Source organism: Tinamus guttatus, unplaced genomic scaffold, assembly GCF_059628265.1.
Source record: "Tinamus guttatus ecotype Peru unplaced genomic scaffold, ASM5962826v1 Tinamus_guttatus_pri_ptg000060l, whole genome shotgun sequence".
Taxonomy (NCBI): Eukaryota; Metazoa; Chordata; class Aves; order Tinamiformes; family Tinamidae; genus Tinamus; species Tinamus guttatus.
The window spans coordinates 3,678,205-3,694,704 of record NW_028288594.1 but is presented as its reverse complement, the minus strand read 5'-3'; the positions used below and the strand labels follow the sequence as shown (position 1 = coordinate 3,694,704).

At 39.0% G+C, this 16,500-nt stretch overlaps 1 protein-coding gene across 1 annotated transcript in view; it reads left to right on the top strand.

Moving 5' to 3' along the window:
• The first annotated feature begins 389 nt into the window (after positions 1–389).
• The window catches only part of SLC4A10 (solute carrier family 4 member 10), a 138,810-nt gene continuing 122,699 nt past the window's right edge, over positions 390–16,500 (top strand). The window contains exon 1 of the mRNA XM_088519472.1: positions 390–490. Within this exon, the coding sequence (XP_088375598.1) occupies positions 443–490 (48 nt within the window). The 5' untranslated portion in view covers positions 390–442. The remainder of the gene's footprint in view (positions 491–16,500) is intronic.

Here is a 16,500-nt window from a genome sequence, read left to right as displayed (position 1 = left end):
CCTGAGGACACAGGTCAAAGCGTGGCAGGCTCTCGCAGGGGCGCTGAGTTTTCCAGTGCTCTGATGATGCTGATTAGCAGGAGCTCAATGATTTTTGACCCAGCGCTAATTGTCCTGCCCTGAAACATCAGTGTTGGGGGGCTGAGGCCAGAGCGGCGCGTGCAGCCTCCAGCTCTCGCCGCTGGCCGCAGGGGCGCCCGGCGCTCTCCCCGCTCCCCCCGCTGCCGTGGGGCCGGGGCCGCGCGGAGCGGCGCGGGGCTGCGGGGGGCCGGCCCGCGCAGGTGGATCCGGCGCTCGCCTCCCCCCGGGCCGCGGGGAGCCATGTGACTGGCGGGAGCTTCCTGCCTCCGCGCCGCCGGATCCGCGGAGCTGCGCGGCGAGCGGCTCCCGCAGCGCCGGGAGGGCGGCGGGGAGGGCGCCGCGGCGCCGCCGCCGCCGCCGCATGGAGCCGCAGGAGCCGGGCGCGCAGATGGAGCCGCTGCTGCCCACGGTACGGGGCGGGATGCGGGGCTGCCCGCCGGGGGAGGCTGCCGGCCGCGGCGGGGGCTGCCCGGCGGTGGCGGCGAGCGAGCGGAGCCGCTTTCGAGGCATGGGGGGGACAGGTCGCCTTTGGCGCGCCGAGCGTCGCGGGGGCGAGCGCTGCGGTGGCGGCGGGTGTCGCGGCGCCAGGGTGGTTGCGCAGGGAGCCGCTGTGTGCGCGTTGGGTATGAGCGTGTCGCAGCAGCCACCCAATCCCCCGGGTGCCCCCAGCCCCCGTTTCTCGGCAGCCCGTTCGGCACCTGCCCGCGGGGGAGGCTGCGAGCACGGGCAGCGCAAGCTCTGCCGCCCAGCAGGGTCCTGTGGGCTGCTCTGGGGTAGACCTGCTCCCTTCCCGAGATTTGGGCTGTCTCTGAAGGTCCCTGGCTTTCCCACTGGCACATGCAGTGGAATTTGTTAGATCTCTCTGTGTGTCTGGGCTTTGCGCTGCGGTGTCGCAGTTCCTGGCGCACCAGCATGGAGCTGGTCATCTGGGGGGTTCCTGTCATTGCTGGGTACATGGCGCGCCACAGCGTCACTGCACAGTGGCAGTTGGGCAGTGGTTGCTGGCAGGCTTGGAAGGGATCAATTGGTGCGGTCCTTGTCATGCTGTTAAATGACCTTTCCTCCCTGCCTCCCTCAGCCAAGGCTTTGCCAGTGCTCGCAGGATTTATGTGTGGGTGTCCCATTCGACCAGCTCCTGAGAGTCTGTTTGTGAATGGAGGCTCCTGCCTTGTGCTGGAAAATGCCTGCCCTGGGGAAGGGAGAAGTGTCTCATGTGCACAGACAAATGTACTTATACGCACACACCTCCATAGAAACATAGCACATAGGTTTGGGGAGGCTTCTCTGGCTCTTGAGGTGGTTCTGGGTTAGCACAACGGGCTACGCAGTGTTGACAAAGCTTGAACGAGGCAGAAGATTCAGCTGCCGTAAGTTGCTAAGAGGCGCTCGTGGCAACAAGCCTGCGTATCATGGGGGCTGCTCTCCTCACCGCGTTGTCGATGTGGTCCATTTTGTGATCTGCTGGCAGGCGGTGACACACCAGGAGATTATTTCTGGCATTTCATTTCTCCTTGTGTCAGGGACAGTCTCTTGTTTGCTCTCTGGACACCTTTTATGAATCCTAATTCCTATTATGTGCTTACTGTTTCTGACACTGGGTTAGACTAAGTTCCCCATCTTTCTCACTGACAAGACTGTTTGCCCAGTTCCTTTCCTTTCAAAGACAATTTGGCGTAAAGCCAGCGTCCATCTCTAGATCACTGATTCCCTGAAGGATTGTCCTCTGTGCTTTATAACACCCTGGTAGCTCCATGCACTCGCTGTACGTATGTGAAGTAGGGAAGGGAGATTTGTGCTCTGCACTGTATTTCTGTAGCGTGTGCCTTCCTCCATCCTTTTCGTTTCCTCTTGTGTTTCCGAAAGGACCTTGGCAGGTGAACAAGGTGCCCTGCTTTCCAGGCATGGCATCAACAGTAACAGCACTGCTCATCCACTCCAGACACTTCTGCTGTATTTTCTTTGTACATCAAGTATTATAGCATATAAAAGTGATTAGAGCCCCACATATGGTAAGAAAGGAAGGGCTTTTGTATGGTGGGAGTCTTGTTGCCTGGAGTCAAGACAGAGCTGAAGGAGCGGGAATTAGTGCTGCATTAAGCACTGCTAGATTAGAAGATAAAACACAGTAGTACCTTGAGAGTACTTCTGTTTTAGGGATCAGTCTTCATCTTGACTGGAAACAAATGCAAACAGGAATCCAGCTACAAATGAATACTTAGCTGAATTTAATGGATTCTGGGCATAAAGCAAAAGGCTCAAAGCTGAAAAAGGTGTTTCCTTTATCATTGCCTTTGGTGTATGCAACAGAGTTAATCAACTTTTTGTGAACTATAATACATGGTAGGTAATATTGGGGAAAAAGTAATTACTTGTAGTGAAAAGACAGCAAATGTAGTTCTCAATTTTATCTTGTGGTAATGTTTAGAGATTGCAAAACCTCAATAAAATTTCCCACCAACAACACAGTGTGTAAAGTAGAATTTATTTCTGTTGTAGTGTAGTCATAGGCTAGCATTGATTTAAAATATGAGCTTTTAATTAGAAAAGCTCAATGATGAAATGCACTATTACCTGGGTTTTTGAGGAGTTAACTGAAAGTAGGTTTCCCTCTGCACTTTTCTTGCCAGATTTTAGAAATTGTTCCTACACAGCTGTAGCACCTTTCTTCGAAATTATGCTGTTTTTTTTCCCCCCCTCTGAAGATCTGGAGAAGATCATATGACAAAATTTGTCAATTGTCTAAAAAAGAAATACTGTAGAATACAAAAAGGAAATTTGCACATGCAAAAATAATCAACTATTCTTGAAAGCGCTAACATGTTAGTGTATGTAGTGAATGATAAAAACACAATGTATTGAATGTAGAACTATATGATTAAGGAAATGCTCATTCTTGTGCTTTTTGTATAATTATCTAATGTCTTATCAGTCATTAAGTGTGTGTTTTTTTTTTAGTGTGATTATTGAGAGTACTTTAAAAGATTTGTGAGTAATCAAAAGATCACCACAAAGTCATTATTTGTTTACGAAAATAGGAGAAATAATGTGTACATCTTCTCTACAAAGACCTTTTATTGCTTCCTGTTCAAGGATGAGGTATATACCTGTATTCTTCATTACATGTAAAATATCTTGCAAGCTATCACTTACAGATACTTAATATCAAAAATTGTTTTTAAATTATTGTTTCCCTCTGTTAGGGGTTCTCTCTATTGGTATTCAAAATGGTTTTTACTTGGTGGAGGTTTGATGCTTCTGATATAAGGAGTGCACATGTTTACGTTAAGAGTTTGCACAGAGCTTTCCTCTGTTTTTTAAAGGCATTAATATCAGTAAAACCAATGTGCATAAAGCCAAATTGACCTCCTTTCTGTTCTAACATCAGATTCTAAATGTTCCTCTTCCAATCTTTTAAAATTCGAAGGGCAATTTTTTAAAAGCCAGTAGATGTAAAATTTTAAAGCATGATATTGTTGACATTGTTAAAATGTGTCCATAGATGCATATAATGCCTATGTATGTACTGTGCTTACGGGTAGACATTGTTTATATCCAGGACTCTTGTACTGCTGGAAGTGGTACATAGTTACTACTACGAAGGCCTCAGTACGTAGGAGAAAGGGAATAGCAAGATCTTGGGTAGTAACTATTTTTGATGTAGCAGGTGAGTGTGGGAAGCTGCTCCCAGTAACAGGCCACATTCTTCTGCTTTTGTTAATGCTGTGTGTGACCTGCAGCGAGACTTGCAGATTAAATATATTTACTCATTATGAGAATGGATGACAGAGCCTGACCCAACACTTTGCATAGCTGTGCTAATTTCCAGTTCGCTTATTGTAGTGATAGTAAAAGCAAGTGTATAGAGACTATAGGAGTTCTGCAACTCTCCTGGAAAATTACAGGGGCACTATTACGTTTTCAAGATGAGACTACTGAGATAATACTACCATTGAAAATAAAACCCCAAAACCTAATTGCAAGTATAAATTTAGAATTGATTTGGCTGTTTTCTTTCTTACTGTTTGATTCCAAATTCTGAGTGAAAAAATCAGCTTTTTTTTTTTTTTTTGAGAAAATGCTGGAATGAAACGAAGTAACAATCAAGGACACAAATATTTATTATTATTATTATTTAAAGAATATATGCCAATGTAATGATTAAAATAGATTTCTCAGAATTATATGGCATGCTGTGGTGTTCCTGTTTAAGAACAGCTTGATCTGTATTTGTCAAAAAATGAAAAACAGTCTGAATACTGGGTGGAAAGCATCAGCATTGACTGTAGCTTAATGAATTTATGGGTTGAGGTCTTCCCACAGTTCCTACTTCTTAAATAGATAAGTTTCCAGTTTATTTTGCTAATAATTTCATGTTCCCTTTCCACTTTTTCCTTTTTAAAAATAGAGACTCATTCCAAATGTAAAACTTTAATTGCCACCTGCTTCTTCTTTCTTTGCCATTGTACTTCTTAGATAAGTTTTTTTTACAGCTTTTGTGGATGAGAAATTGTAAGCAGGTGAGGGAAATTTAGTCATCAATCAACTCAAGCAATCAGCCAAATCTGAATAACTGAAAACTCTGGAAAGAGAAGGTTCCTTTTGTTTAAGTAATATATTATAACATAGATATTCACTCTTGTATTGTGTTCAAAAAATATCATGGAACTACATAATAATAATGACATTTTATTTTACAATATATTATATAATGGCAAGTAATGGAGGAGAGCATCTATTCAGTGCAATTTTCAGCGTTGGAGAAGTTTAGAAATTATTCTCATGAAACAAAAAATAAGCTCTGAATACTTGACGATGATTAAACTCTGCCACATTTCTGCAAAGTTGTTGATGAGCATAGGTTGTGAGTCAAGCAAGATAAAAGTGAAAGCAGATGATAAAGGTTCTTGCTAGAAAACAAGGGAAGAAGTGTCTGAAGAAAAGAGGAAGCTGCAGGATGAAATGAAGGTAAAATTATGGTTGTGAAAACATTTGCACAAACTTGGTGAGCAAAGATTCTAGAATTACATTTATTGTGAGCACATTCAAAGAGTATATTAAAAAAGTACCATTCAACAGATTGTGTGATTGCAAGCATACCTGAGTGAATCAAACTTTGTAAAAATGTATTGGTGTTGCTATGTGTTATTTTCTGCCTATTTTAAAACAATTTTTTGCATTTGAGTACCATACTACTTTTGAATTTACTTCTGCAAAATGTTGAGCTTAAACATTTCATCTTAAACTCCTTCATGGAGTCCTGTTGGCTTTTGAAAGAACGTAGGAGTCTTTTCTGCATCAGCGTGGCTGCAGTGACAGAAGCAGAGACGTTCCGTGACTAATTTCACCGGGGGCAATTGCTATGTAGCTGTCACTCAAAGATGCTGGCAGGTATTGCGCATTTGTGTTGCTTTCTGGAGAGCGGTTGGAATAGTTTTGCAGCTTTTCATGGAAATATGTGATAAATGTGGGCAAAATACCATAAATCAAGAAAATCTGATCTGAAGTCACTGATTTAAGGAATTGTTCAAGATATCAGCCCCTAATAGTGTTAGATGTGCTCTAGATGTATTCACAGTCACTCAAATATGTAAGGATGGAGGGGAAAAAAAAACCCCAAACAACGACAACAAAAAAAGCTATTAGATTCTGGCAAAAACAGGAAAAAGGAAAAAACACCTTCAACTGTACTTAGAGTTGAGCAAACTGTGTTATTAAATTCAACTGGGAATGTCCATGGCATTCCTGGAATGGAAGGTCATATGCACATGTAAACTTCCTTTGACAGATGGACGTGTACCTGGGCTTTATTTTAGAAGTAGGTAAATCTCAGCAAGAAATTGATTGTGTGTCAGATGTCTCCCGGTGAAACACTGAAAACTCTGTGGTAGTAGTGAGTGATATTACGGGTGTTTAAGTTATCAATAAGAAATAAAGATGCAGTCAGGGAAATTGTGGGAATAGTACTCTAGGATTTTTTTGTTTTATGCTGCTGACTGGTAGCTTTCCCGATTTTTTTTTTCTGTAGAGATTCGAAGAATTAAATTCATGTAAAAAAAATGGAAAAAATATATATTTCAGAAATGTTCTGTCTCAGGCATCTAAATTTTAGGGTCCAGGAAAATGCAACTGGTAAATTTGAATGATTGGACTTGAAAGTGTAGAATAAAAAGCTGCATCATCTTAAAGTGGTTTGGATGTGGACTACAAAGCAGATACTTCCTTCTTAAAATTGGAAATTTTTAGAAATAAAGAGATTAGCTTAACCACTTGCTTTTGCTTTGCATAATTCTCTGTTTAAGGCACTTCTTTTTAAAAGGAGGAGGATTTTTGCAATACTTACTTTCTTGCTGCTTGCGTTGTAGGGCTTTGATGACAGACTGTCGGTTCTGACAGCTTAGTGGCTTCAACTTTCTATTCTTAGCTTTCCAAAGCTCTAGTACACACCATATACACGCTCATTATATGCTGTAGTCAGTACAAATGAGGCAAACCATGTCTTGCATCATCAGCACAGCGGTATTTCTTGTCAGTAGAGCAGAATATCTCACTGACTCTTCAGATGTGTTACACGGCCTGCAGTCTCTAAACTAGAAGGAGCATAACTATTTTTTTTTATTCAAAAAAAATGCTTGTTGTAGAAGTCTGACTGGTGCGTACATCATTGTTGCATATGGGAACTGCTGTAACAAAGGATTTTTCTTCTAATTTTCTAATATCTGCAAAAATGCCAGAATCGGTTGCTACAGTCCAAGAAAAGGACAGATACCGTATGCAAAGCTCAGAAGGCCTCCACAAATAAACAGCTTTTGTGGCAGAATTGCAATATATAGGTCTTGGGAGTGTTTAAGAAAGCGGTGTTTGCACCCACTTAAAATCCCATGGCTTCCTTGAGATGTTACATGGAAACAGATATATACCTTGCAATCAATATCAATCTGTCAGGAGAGCTGACCACCCCCTCCCTCATTCCCCCAAATCTCAAAGCTTCTCGATTTTCCCCATTCTTGTCGGCTTCCCTGCCCTCCTGCCACTTAGTAATTTAGAAACTTTGTAGTAAATGTCTGAGAAAACTTAGTAGAGAAGACTAGTAGACACTTCTTAAAGCATTTTTAAAATACAAAAACAGAAATGTTTAAGTGAAGATAATGTTAGTGAAATCATTATGAAAAAGAATAGGACAGGTGCCATCAAGATATTAGTTAAAACTTCACTAAGTAGTTTTTAGTTTGATTTTTGTTCTGTGAGCATTTTGGGCAGGAGCAGTCCAGTCTTGTGAATGTTTATGTCACTTGCAGGTCTTGGGTAATGCAACACAGCATGTGCTTTGATGAAGCTTACAATGTGGACTCTGAAAAAGTCTGAAACACCAGTAGTGTTCTTGTTGTAAAACCAATTTTTTGAGCTTAAAATCTATGAATCACTACTTCAGAAGCAATTCTTTTACCTGCTCTGTTTAAAGGAACTTGTCTCAGCATAAAAATTCTGGGAATTTTGAGAAAACAACTCTTGGTGATTCTTAAACTATTAGGGTTGCTAGCTATTGTGCTGTCCAGAACTCATATCCTTTGTTTTTGTCCATCTGTTCTCTCTTGGGTTGAGTGCCAAGCCTGGCTATGTAAAAAAAAATTACCATGAGGTAGGCAGCATCCGAACTTCCTCTTGTGTTTCTCTAGTCGCTTTTAAGTTTCTCTGACCTTTCAGAGATGTATAGCCTTTTCTGATATTCTGCCTGTCATTGTTGAGAACAAAGTCCAGAAGTTATTGCAATGTGATTAAGGTGCCTTAGGGCTCATTGTGCTCTTTGATTATTGGTTTAGGCAAAAACTTGTGTGCAAGTTTAGGTAAAACACCTGTTGGGTTGACGGTTGTGTTTTTGTTCTGCAAGGGCACAGGGAGTGCTGGTCCGTGACTGCCCACCTCAGATGCTGGGACATTACAAATATCAATAACACATTTCTTTTTTATTGGGTTAATTGCAAACAAATAAATTTCCAACAGTCCAAGCATAATAGTATTTCTTTCTTCTCACTGGTTTGTTATTCTGATTGCTCATGGAAATTACTGAGCTATTACAGGATAAGCATTATGACTGGAGTTGCATCACGTACATACTGTAAGAGTACAGCAATTATAAATTATAATGGACAGAATTAAAATACTTTTTAGTATGTGCTTTTGTTTCTGAAATCTGTCTTTTAGTATGATATAATAAATAATTTTCTTGATGTAACAAATAGCAAATTTTATGGTCCAGGGAAGTGCTGTTTTGTGGAAATGTAGTTAAAAAATTCTAGATGATTATAAATAATCTGGTTTGCTAGAATGACTAGATTACTAGAATATTGTAATCCGGGGGCTGTTATACTGTAATTAAAAGACTGTTATGTTTTAATTATAGGATTTCAAATTTGTCATTTCATAAGGATTGCATAAATGTTTACGTAGACCTTTAATCATAAGAATATGTATAAAAATAGGCCTGGAAAGGCTGGCTTGAACAATAACAAAATAACTGCAAACTGTAATACTGTATTGTTAATGCTTTTACAAATATTAGTAAATCATTTTATCAGTGAGAGAATGGGCTTATTTCTTCTAGAGAAACATTTTATGTAAAGAAATAATAATGAATTATAAATATCATGAGTAATTTTAGGGACACTATTTCAGTTGGAACCTGACTGATTTTTTTCCATATTAACATTCAACATTTTTAAGCAGGTTTTCTTAAATGCTAAGAAAGGCTCTGTGTGTTTTCATATGCATATATAATAAATATGAAAATGTTAATTCAAAAAACAAATCATGCTTAATGTACTTGTTTTAAACTTCATTCACATTCATGCATGCCCACACAAATACACGCATATATAAATATATATATATATAAGAAGATATGTTTCATTAGAATGAATGCACTTTTATTTCTACTTGGTGGCATGTATTCAGCTGAATATTTTCAGTTTCCGAGAAATACAAGATTGAATAAATTTTTCTCAAGTGTCCATATTAGTAATTCATCGTACTGGAATCAAAACTATGAGAACGTATGTGTTGCAAATATATTTTAAAGCCTGTTTTTAGAAGTTTTTTTGAGTTCATTTTTTTGCAACAAAATTATATTTGTTTATGTCTTATAATTAGATATTAGATGTGGCCAGGAATTTCTGAAAGTAACTGGTGTTCTGATACCCGTGGTGCTCCATTTGAGTGAGTGAAAACTGGGCTTTGTTTTGAGATGGCCGGTGCCCAGCAGCTCCTAAGGAGCTTCTTGGAGGCACTGAAATCCTGATCGAGATTTATGAGGGCCTGCTGACCCTCACAGCTTCTCCTCCTTTTCTATGAGAGATGACTCTTGTCTGGTGCCTTGAAAGTGACACCATGACAGTGATTCCTTCAAGTCTCAATTTTAAAGTGCTCTACTTTAAATATTTTGGTTGGTTGGAAAAGAAATGCAAGCTTCTATCATTTGGAAGTGCTGAGATTACAAACACATTACCAGCATGTGAAATTCAACATATGCATGTGAATTGTGAGATGAAAGTAAAGAGCAAGAAATAAAAAAAGACCATTCAATCCCAAATCTTTATTTTCAACTTGTGATCTTCTGAGTTTTGCAATCTTGTAGTTTTAACACCAAACTTTGGTAGCACTAGTGGAAATCTTGCTCTGTTGGCAGTGGACTCTTGTGGACCTGGAGCGGGTCAGCAAGCCCGGGCTCTAGTTAAATTCAGTAGTGAGGAAGGTGGAATTGTGCTCTGCTCTGCTGGCTCATTCTCATTTCTGCACCAGTAAATGAGTCCTCTGAATATGGGCATCCTCATGGATTTGCTGTCCTCCTTCCTGAGAGCAGCTCCTTTGCTGAATCTGCGGGCGTTGGTTAATTTTATTGCTGTGCCTATGTTCCCAGACCTGATTTTATAATCCAGGTTGCTTTCGAGGAGGTGGAAGAATCACTGTGTTTGGCTCAGCAATTTATAGGATACAGCTCAGCGGGACATACAAAGTATTTGCCTTTTACAATGGTCAAGCAACTGTGTTTATCTATAAAACTGTGTTTTATAGATTTAATTACGAACTTCAGAGGAAGACACAGGGCTGCTGTTGGGCCAGGGACGGTTGCAGAAGAAACTGCTGAAGGATGCCCTGCGCTTCTGGCTGTTGTGTTGGTGACGCACCTTGACACAGGATTTGGCTTGGTTGCCAGGTGTGAACTGATGGGTGCTAGATGGTATCTAGTGCATCTCTGGGCTGCTAATTTGCACATGTTCTGTGCAACTTTATTATATGTTCTATTTAGGCAAGCAAAGAAGCTAGACATCTGAATGATGAGAGCATGAAGCTCCTGTAATGTGCAAACAATTTGGAGGACTTAAAAAGTCATTGTTTTCAAAAAATCTGGTTTTGCTGCTTCTGTCTTTGGATGCTGAACTCGAGATAAGTTTTTGTTTTCCATTTATTTTGCCTTTTATCATAGGGGAGTCCAGGTTTCCAAAATCAAGGCAGCATAGTAAAGCACACTCAATGCGTTCTTTTTTTTTAATAGAACATGAACACTTAACATATTGGAAACTCAGCAGCTTTTTTATTCCTGATTCATTTGTGAGTACCACTGTATTCAAAATTAATGGTCACTGTTTGGCATATATGCTCAAATGGATTGAGAAAGATGTGAAAACAGGTTTCCCCCTATATTGCTGCAAATATTTAAAAATAACATTTAAAAAATCATGGGAGAGTTACAACGATAAAGATTGAATACAAGTATCTGTAGAAAATAGATGATTGTGAAACGTTTTCCATGGAGAACAGGATATCACCAGATATAATGCTGAAATACGGATAAGAAAGAAATATAAGAATTAAAATATTCTCTATATCAAGATTAATTTCTCAATTTTGAATTCTGTTTAGCTGAGAAATCCTGCTTAAATTTTATTTTAAAGTTTAATGCTCAAGTTGAAATATGTGGGCTTAAAATTATCTCACAATTTAAACAAATATTTCAGTCTCAATCTCTAGATTTGTATCTTACCTATAAAAAAAATTTTAAGGAATGTTCAAATGTAGGAGTTCTCTGTATGTATTTTGATTAATTTGGCCAAATTTTACTCATGAAGGTGCAATGCATTGTAGTGTAATTGAAACCAGTGGAATTGATAACAATTAATATTAAAAATGTGAACATGAAATTTTACTGTTTCTGAGGCTAGTAGTATATTAGTTTTACATACACAGACATGTAATAGCATCCAGCTTGCATATGTTGCCAACCTGGTCTTTTTCATTCTTGTTTCTCCTTGCTTCTTTTTTTGGTTCTCTGTCACTTTGTCCGTGATGCCCTGTGCTCGACAGCAGGTTGTCACTGAGCGTCGTTGTGCGTTCGGTTCTGTACAGTATCGGTTCTCAAATCCCAACACCTCCACAGCCTGAAATTAACTAGAAGCTCAGGATCCTCATCATAGAGTTTTGTACTGCCTCAGCTGTCTGCACTTTCCAGCAGCTGAAGAAAGACTGAGCTTCTTGCAGGTGCGTGTGATGGAGCCTGATAGCTCCACTCAGAATTCATTTGCCCTTGAGAGTCCAGCTAGGCACTGAAAAAATCAAGAAAGCATTTCTTCCAAAAATACCCATGAAATATAGTAGAGAAGATGAGATCCACTAAATTAACAGGATTTGTACACAATTTTTCAAAGACATTTAGCCACCAAAGATAAGATTAAGTTCCTAGTGAGAAAAGCCTGCATCTAGGTTTAACACCTTTGTTTCATGGATTTCAACTCCAGTTGATTTTATTAAGCATTAGATTCTTAAGCAGCCTCTCTGATTGCTAATATTCAGGGCCTGCATGTTTAAGTATGCAGATAAGTCTGTCATGATAAAAAACAATTACATTATTTTTTTAATTCAGGTAATATGTGATTGATTAAGAAAAGATTTTTTTCTGTAAGTGCAGATCTTTTTTGATTCATTTTTCTTGCTATGTGAAATTTAAACGCCACTATTATATGTTAGTTAAATGTCAAATGTAACATTAATATGTAACATTATGCACTTTACTTAAATATGAAGTTTCATTGACAGTCTTCAAAAATAATTAAAAAAAACCTAGCAATTAAGAAATGTCATGATTTTCTGCCAAAATAATTAGTGTTATACTAACCAATGAGAATAGATCTCTTTTTAGGAAAATATAAAAAAATCTATATGTAAAACAGGATTGAAGTAGGCTATATATTCTATAACTTTTCCACAAGCTAATTTAAAAAATGTTTGTAACAATTTCATTTTGAATTTGATCTGCTCTGCCTAGGGCTAAGTACAACAGGGCAGAACATGTACAGAGAGCTACACAGGCAAATGCCTGTGGCAAAGTCTGCTGTACATTTGGTTAGTCAAATGCTTAAAGATGCTTGTTTCTCTGGGTACCTTTTAGCTTACATTCGCTTCAGCAACGAAGAATCTGTTCTCAAACTGCACTTTCTTTGTGAACCCTCTAATAGGATACTTTCTGCTGACTGGTTTTCATTTAAAACAAAAATGTTTTCTCATTTGCTTCTGTGTGTCTGGAAAGGTGTAAGTCAGAAGTGAGCACAGGCTAAAACAAGGAGGCATTCTGGAGTATCCTTTCCACTGCTTGAGAACATTTGAATCACTAGATTATCCATGGATCAGTATGTCAGTGTTTTTAAATTTTCAATAATTAGCATGTGTGTTTCGTAATTCTTTTTCTCTTACGGAGAAGAATCACAGAATGATCGAGGTTGGAAGGGACTCATAGAGATTATCTAGTCCAACCCCTCTGCTCCAGCAGGGACACCTAGAGCACGTGGCACAGGGTGGCATCCAGGCAGGTTTTGAAGACTGCCAGAGAAGGAGACTCCACAACCTCTCTGGGCTGCCTGATCCAGGGCTCTGTCACTCTCACAGTAAATAAGTTCTTCCTCATACGGAGCTGGAACATCCTGTGGTTCAATTTACACCTGTTACCCCTCATCCTGTCACTGGCTGCCACAGAGAAGAGCCTGACCCCATCCTCCCTACAATCACCCCTCAGATACTTGAACATGTTGATCAAATCTCCTCTCAGCCTTCTTTTTTCCAGACTAAACAGGCCCAGCTCACTTAGGCTATCCTCATAGGATAGATACTCCAGTCCCTTAATCATCTTTGTGGCTCTACGCTGGACCCTCTCTAGAAGCTCGATATTCTTTTTGTACTGGGGAGCCCAGAACTGCACCCCAATACTCCAGGTGCGGCCTCACCAGAGCTGAGGAGAGGGGGAGAATCCCCTCCCTCGACTTGCCGTCAACACTCCTCATTACTGAAGAGGAACAAAGGGCTTTTCCCACAATCGAGCAGTTCTGATGATGGTACATCAGGGGAACTCTTACTGTAAGGATAACTTCAATACGGACAGGTTTATATGGACTTACTTAGCTTACTTACTTAGCTGCCTTTGTAGGAACTGGGCTCTTGCACTTGCTGCCCTACATGTGAAGGGACCCAAGGAGACCTTAACTTGCTATGAAGGGGGGAGAAATTCCTGCATGTAGTAGCTGTGGCAACAGCAATTGGGTACAGCAATTCAAATTCCAAATTTCTACTGGCCGTTTGAACAGGGAAGAGACTCTCCTCCCAAAATCCATCACCTCTCTCTGGGAAGAATGGCCTAGCAACCAACAAGGCAAAAGGTAAAGGTTTGCAGGATTGCTTATAAGGCATTCAGGCATCTTGAATTTGTTGTTTTACGCTAGCACTGTGGGAGTATCAAGTTAGGCCAAGTTACTAAGATGCAAATCTACAGGACATTCACAAATTCAGAAGACTAAAGGACTGTGCAGCTTCTAACCTTCTATCTAATCAAATAATATAAAAGTGTTTGTATTTCATGTAAGAAGAAGCAAAGGGCCCACAATCTTAAGTAAGATAAAGGCATTCTAAGGAAGAACTTGAGGAACACAGGGAGCACTGGATAAATGCAATTTTTGAGACTGCATTGAGGGAGATGGTATGAAACACATACTACACTGTTCAGAAAAAAGACAAGAAAAAATTAAGATAAATTGGGAAGAAATCTGCAGAACATGAAAGCATCAGGCAGGCAATACATCAAAGGTTTGAGAGTAAGGAAGGCCCCACATGGGCAACTGCCACCCTGGTTTCTGCCTTCGTTGTCCTAAACTAAATCACTGAAAGTGTTAAATTGCCAGCTCTATCCAGAGTCACCAAATAATGAACTCACTAGACCACAGAACCACACTCACCAGCATGAAAAATTCAGAAATAAGAAAAATGTTTTTGTCCTACTTTCTTGCTGTTAATTTTGGATATCAAAGCAAGTAACAGGAGAAAGTACTTCTGGATCTGAACGGAAAAAGGGCCACATCACATTGCCTAAGCAATTTCAAAATTGCTATTATAATTTGTTCTAATGTTTGCAAAATGTCTTATTTTGTGGACTACTAATAAACATAAGAATAAAGGTAGAAGAAATATAGATACTGTATTCACTTAAGGCATGGGTGTCTGCTTTCAGTGTCTGTCCAGTAACTGCGAGAAGACTTGAAGACAAGTCACCACTTGCAGGGTGACTAACTGAGCCATCACTGTGGATTGTGGCTCGACCTGCTAGTGGGCCTTTAGAGTACGATGGAGAAGAAAAGATTATTGGTGCACTGCAAAGGTTTCATAATGAATTACATGTGGGTTTAATTTTTTTTCTTGTTAGTTCCCCTAATTAATTTCTTTTTAATTCACTGCACTTTGTCCATTTTTCCAGCATAGTATGTGGGTGTTTTCTATAAATGCCTATCTGTAACATTTTTTATTATTTTTTTCTTTACGGTCTTTAAAATATCTTTCTGCGGGCAGGATTTTATAAAACAGGGGATGTTTAGTGTTAAGAGTATTATTTTTAGAGTAGAAAGGCTTTACTTAAATAAGATCACTTTGTGGATTTTCCTAAAGGTGCTGGATTTGGCTGACCTGCTTAGGAAGTTCATTCTAGCACCAGCTTCTCTCCAGCAAAAAAAAAATTCTGCCTACTTTCTGCAAATGCTCTGTGATCAGCATTAAGTGCATGGTAAAGGCTTTGCAGTGCTCACAGATTGTTGTTCAGTCTTTGATGTATGTGTACTCAATTTGATTATGTTCAGAGCCTTCAGTTAGAATTAGAAATTGATTGTGAATCTGTTGGAAAACTTGATTATGGACCTGGGATGCTCAGAGTGTCTTAAATGAGGAAGATAATAAAAAAACAGAAAGCTAACCAAATTGACCAATAATAATAATAATAAAAAAAAGGATGGCACCAATGTATAATCAGTTGCAATGAGTTACAGTAAGCTACCTGGACAGAAAAATATCAACAGTAGTCAAGTTTTGAAAAGGAAGGAAGGAAATAATATCCAAGCATGTAAAAAATACATTAGTATCATGTTCTTTTTTTTTTTTTTTTAACATATACAGTGATTTTTGAGTTTCATAATTTGACACCAGTTTAATGATTACAGTTTTGAAACAGAAATGATACATTGAATTGATAATAATTTCCATAGGAAGAATATGGATGTTTTCCATAGATACCAAGATTTCACAAGAAAGAAAGGAGAAAAAAAAAAAAAAAAAGTCTCACATTCAGGATTCACTTCAGGAGCCAGAATTTTCTCCGAGTATTTATGATTGGAAAATGGATTTAATATTTTTTCTCCCTCTGGAAGGAAATGTTAACCCTGAATGATGTAACGTTTCTGAAAATAGGGCAATTGTGATAAGAAGAAAATGGCAAAAAAATGTAATGAAATACATTTATCACCTGAATAATGTATTTTTGCTTGGAGGCTTACTTAGTCTCAGTGCTATAAATACTGCAGTTGTAATTTTTTAGTAGAAGAATCACAGCAATAATTACTCAGATATGCTAGTAAGATAAATTTTGGCATATTCTCTAACAGTCCATTATAAAATTTAGAGGACAACATACGAAGCCTTTTTTTTTTTTTTAATATTGTCTAAGTGATTTTGATGATTAATTTTAAATGACATCTGAAAAATCTTCTGAACTATATAAGTTTATGCCCTTATTTTATATTTTATTTGACCATAAAAACATATTTTTCAATTTATTTTTCTTCACTAATATTTAGTGCCTCATATAAATCCTCACATTTTTTTCCATGACTCTGCTGACAAGACTAAGTTGGTTTTCTAAGCCATGTCAGCAACTGAGAAAGTTTTTTTTTTTTTTTTTTTTCCTCCTCTTTATGCGATTATCTCCCACTGAGGAATGAACAAATAGATGTATGCTTGCTTGTTATTTGATTGAGTCACTTTACCTGATTCCTTTAGGCCAGAAATGTCCTTACCCTTTTAAATTAAAAGCTAATTTAGCTGCGAGGCATTATCTGGGGAATGGAA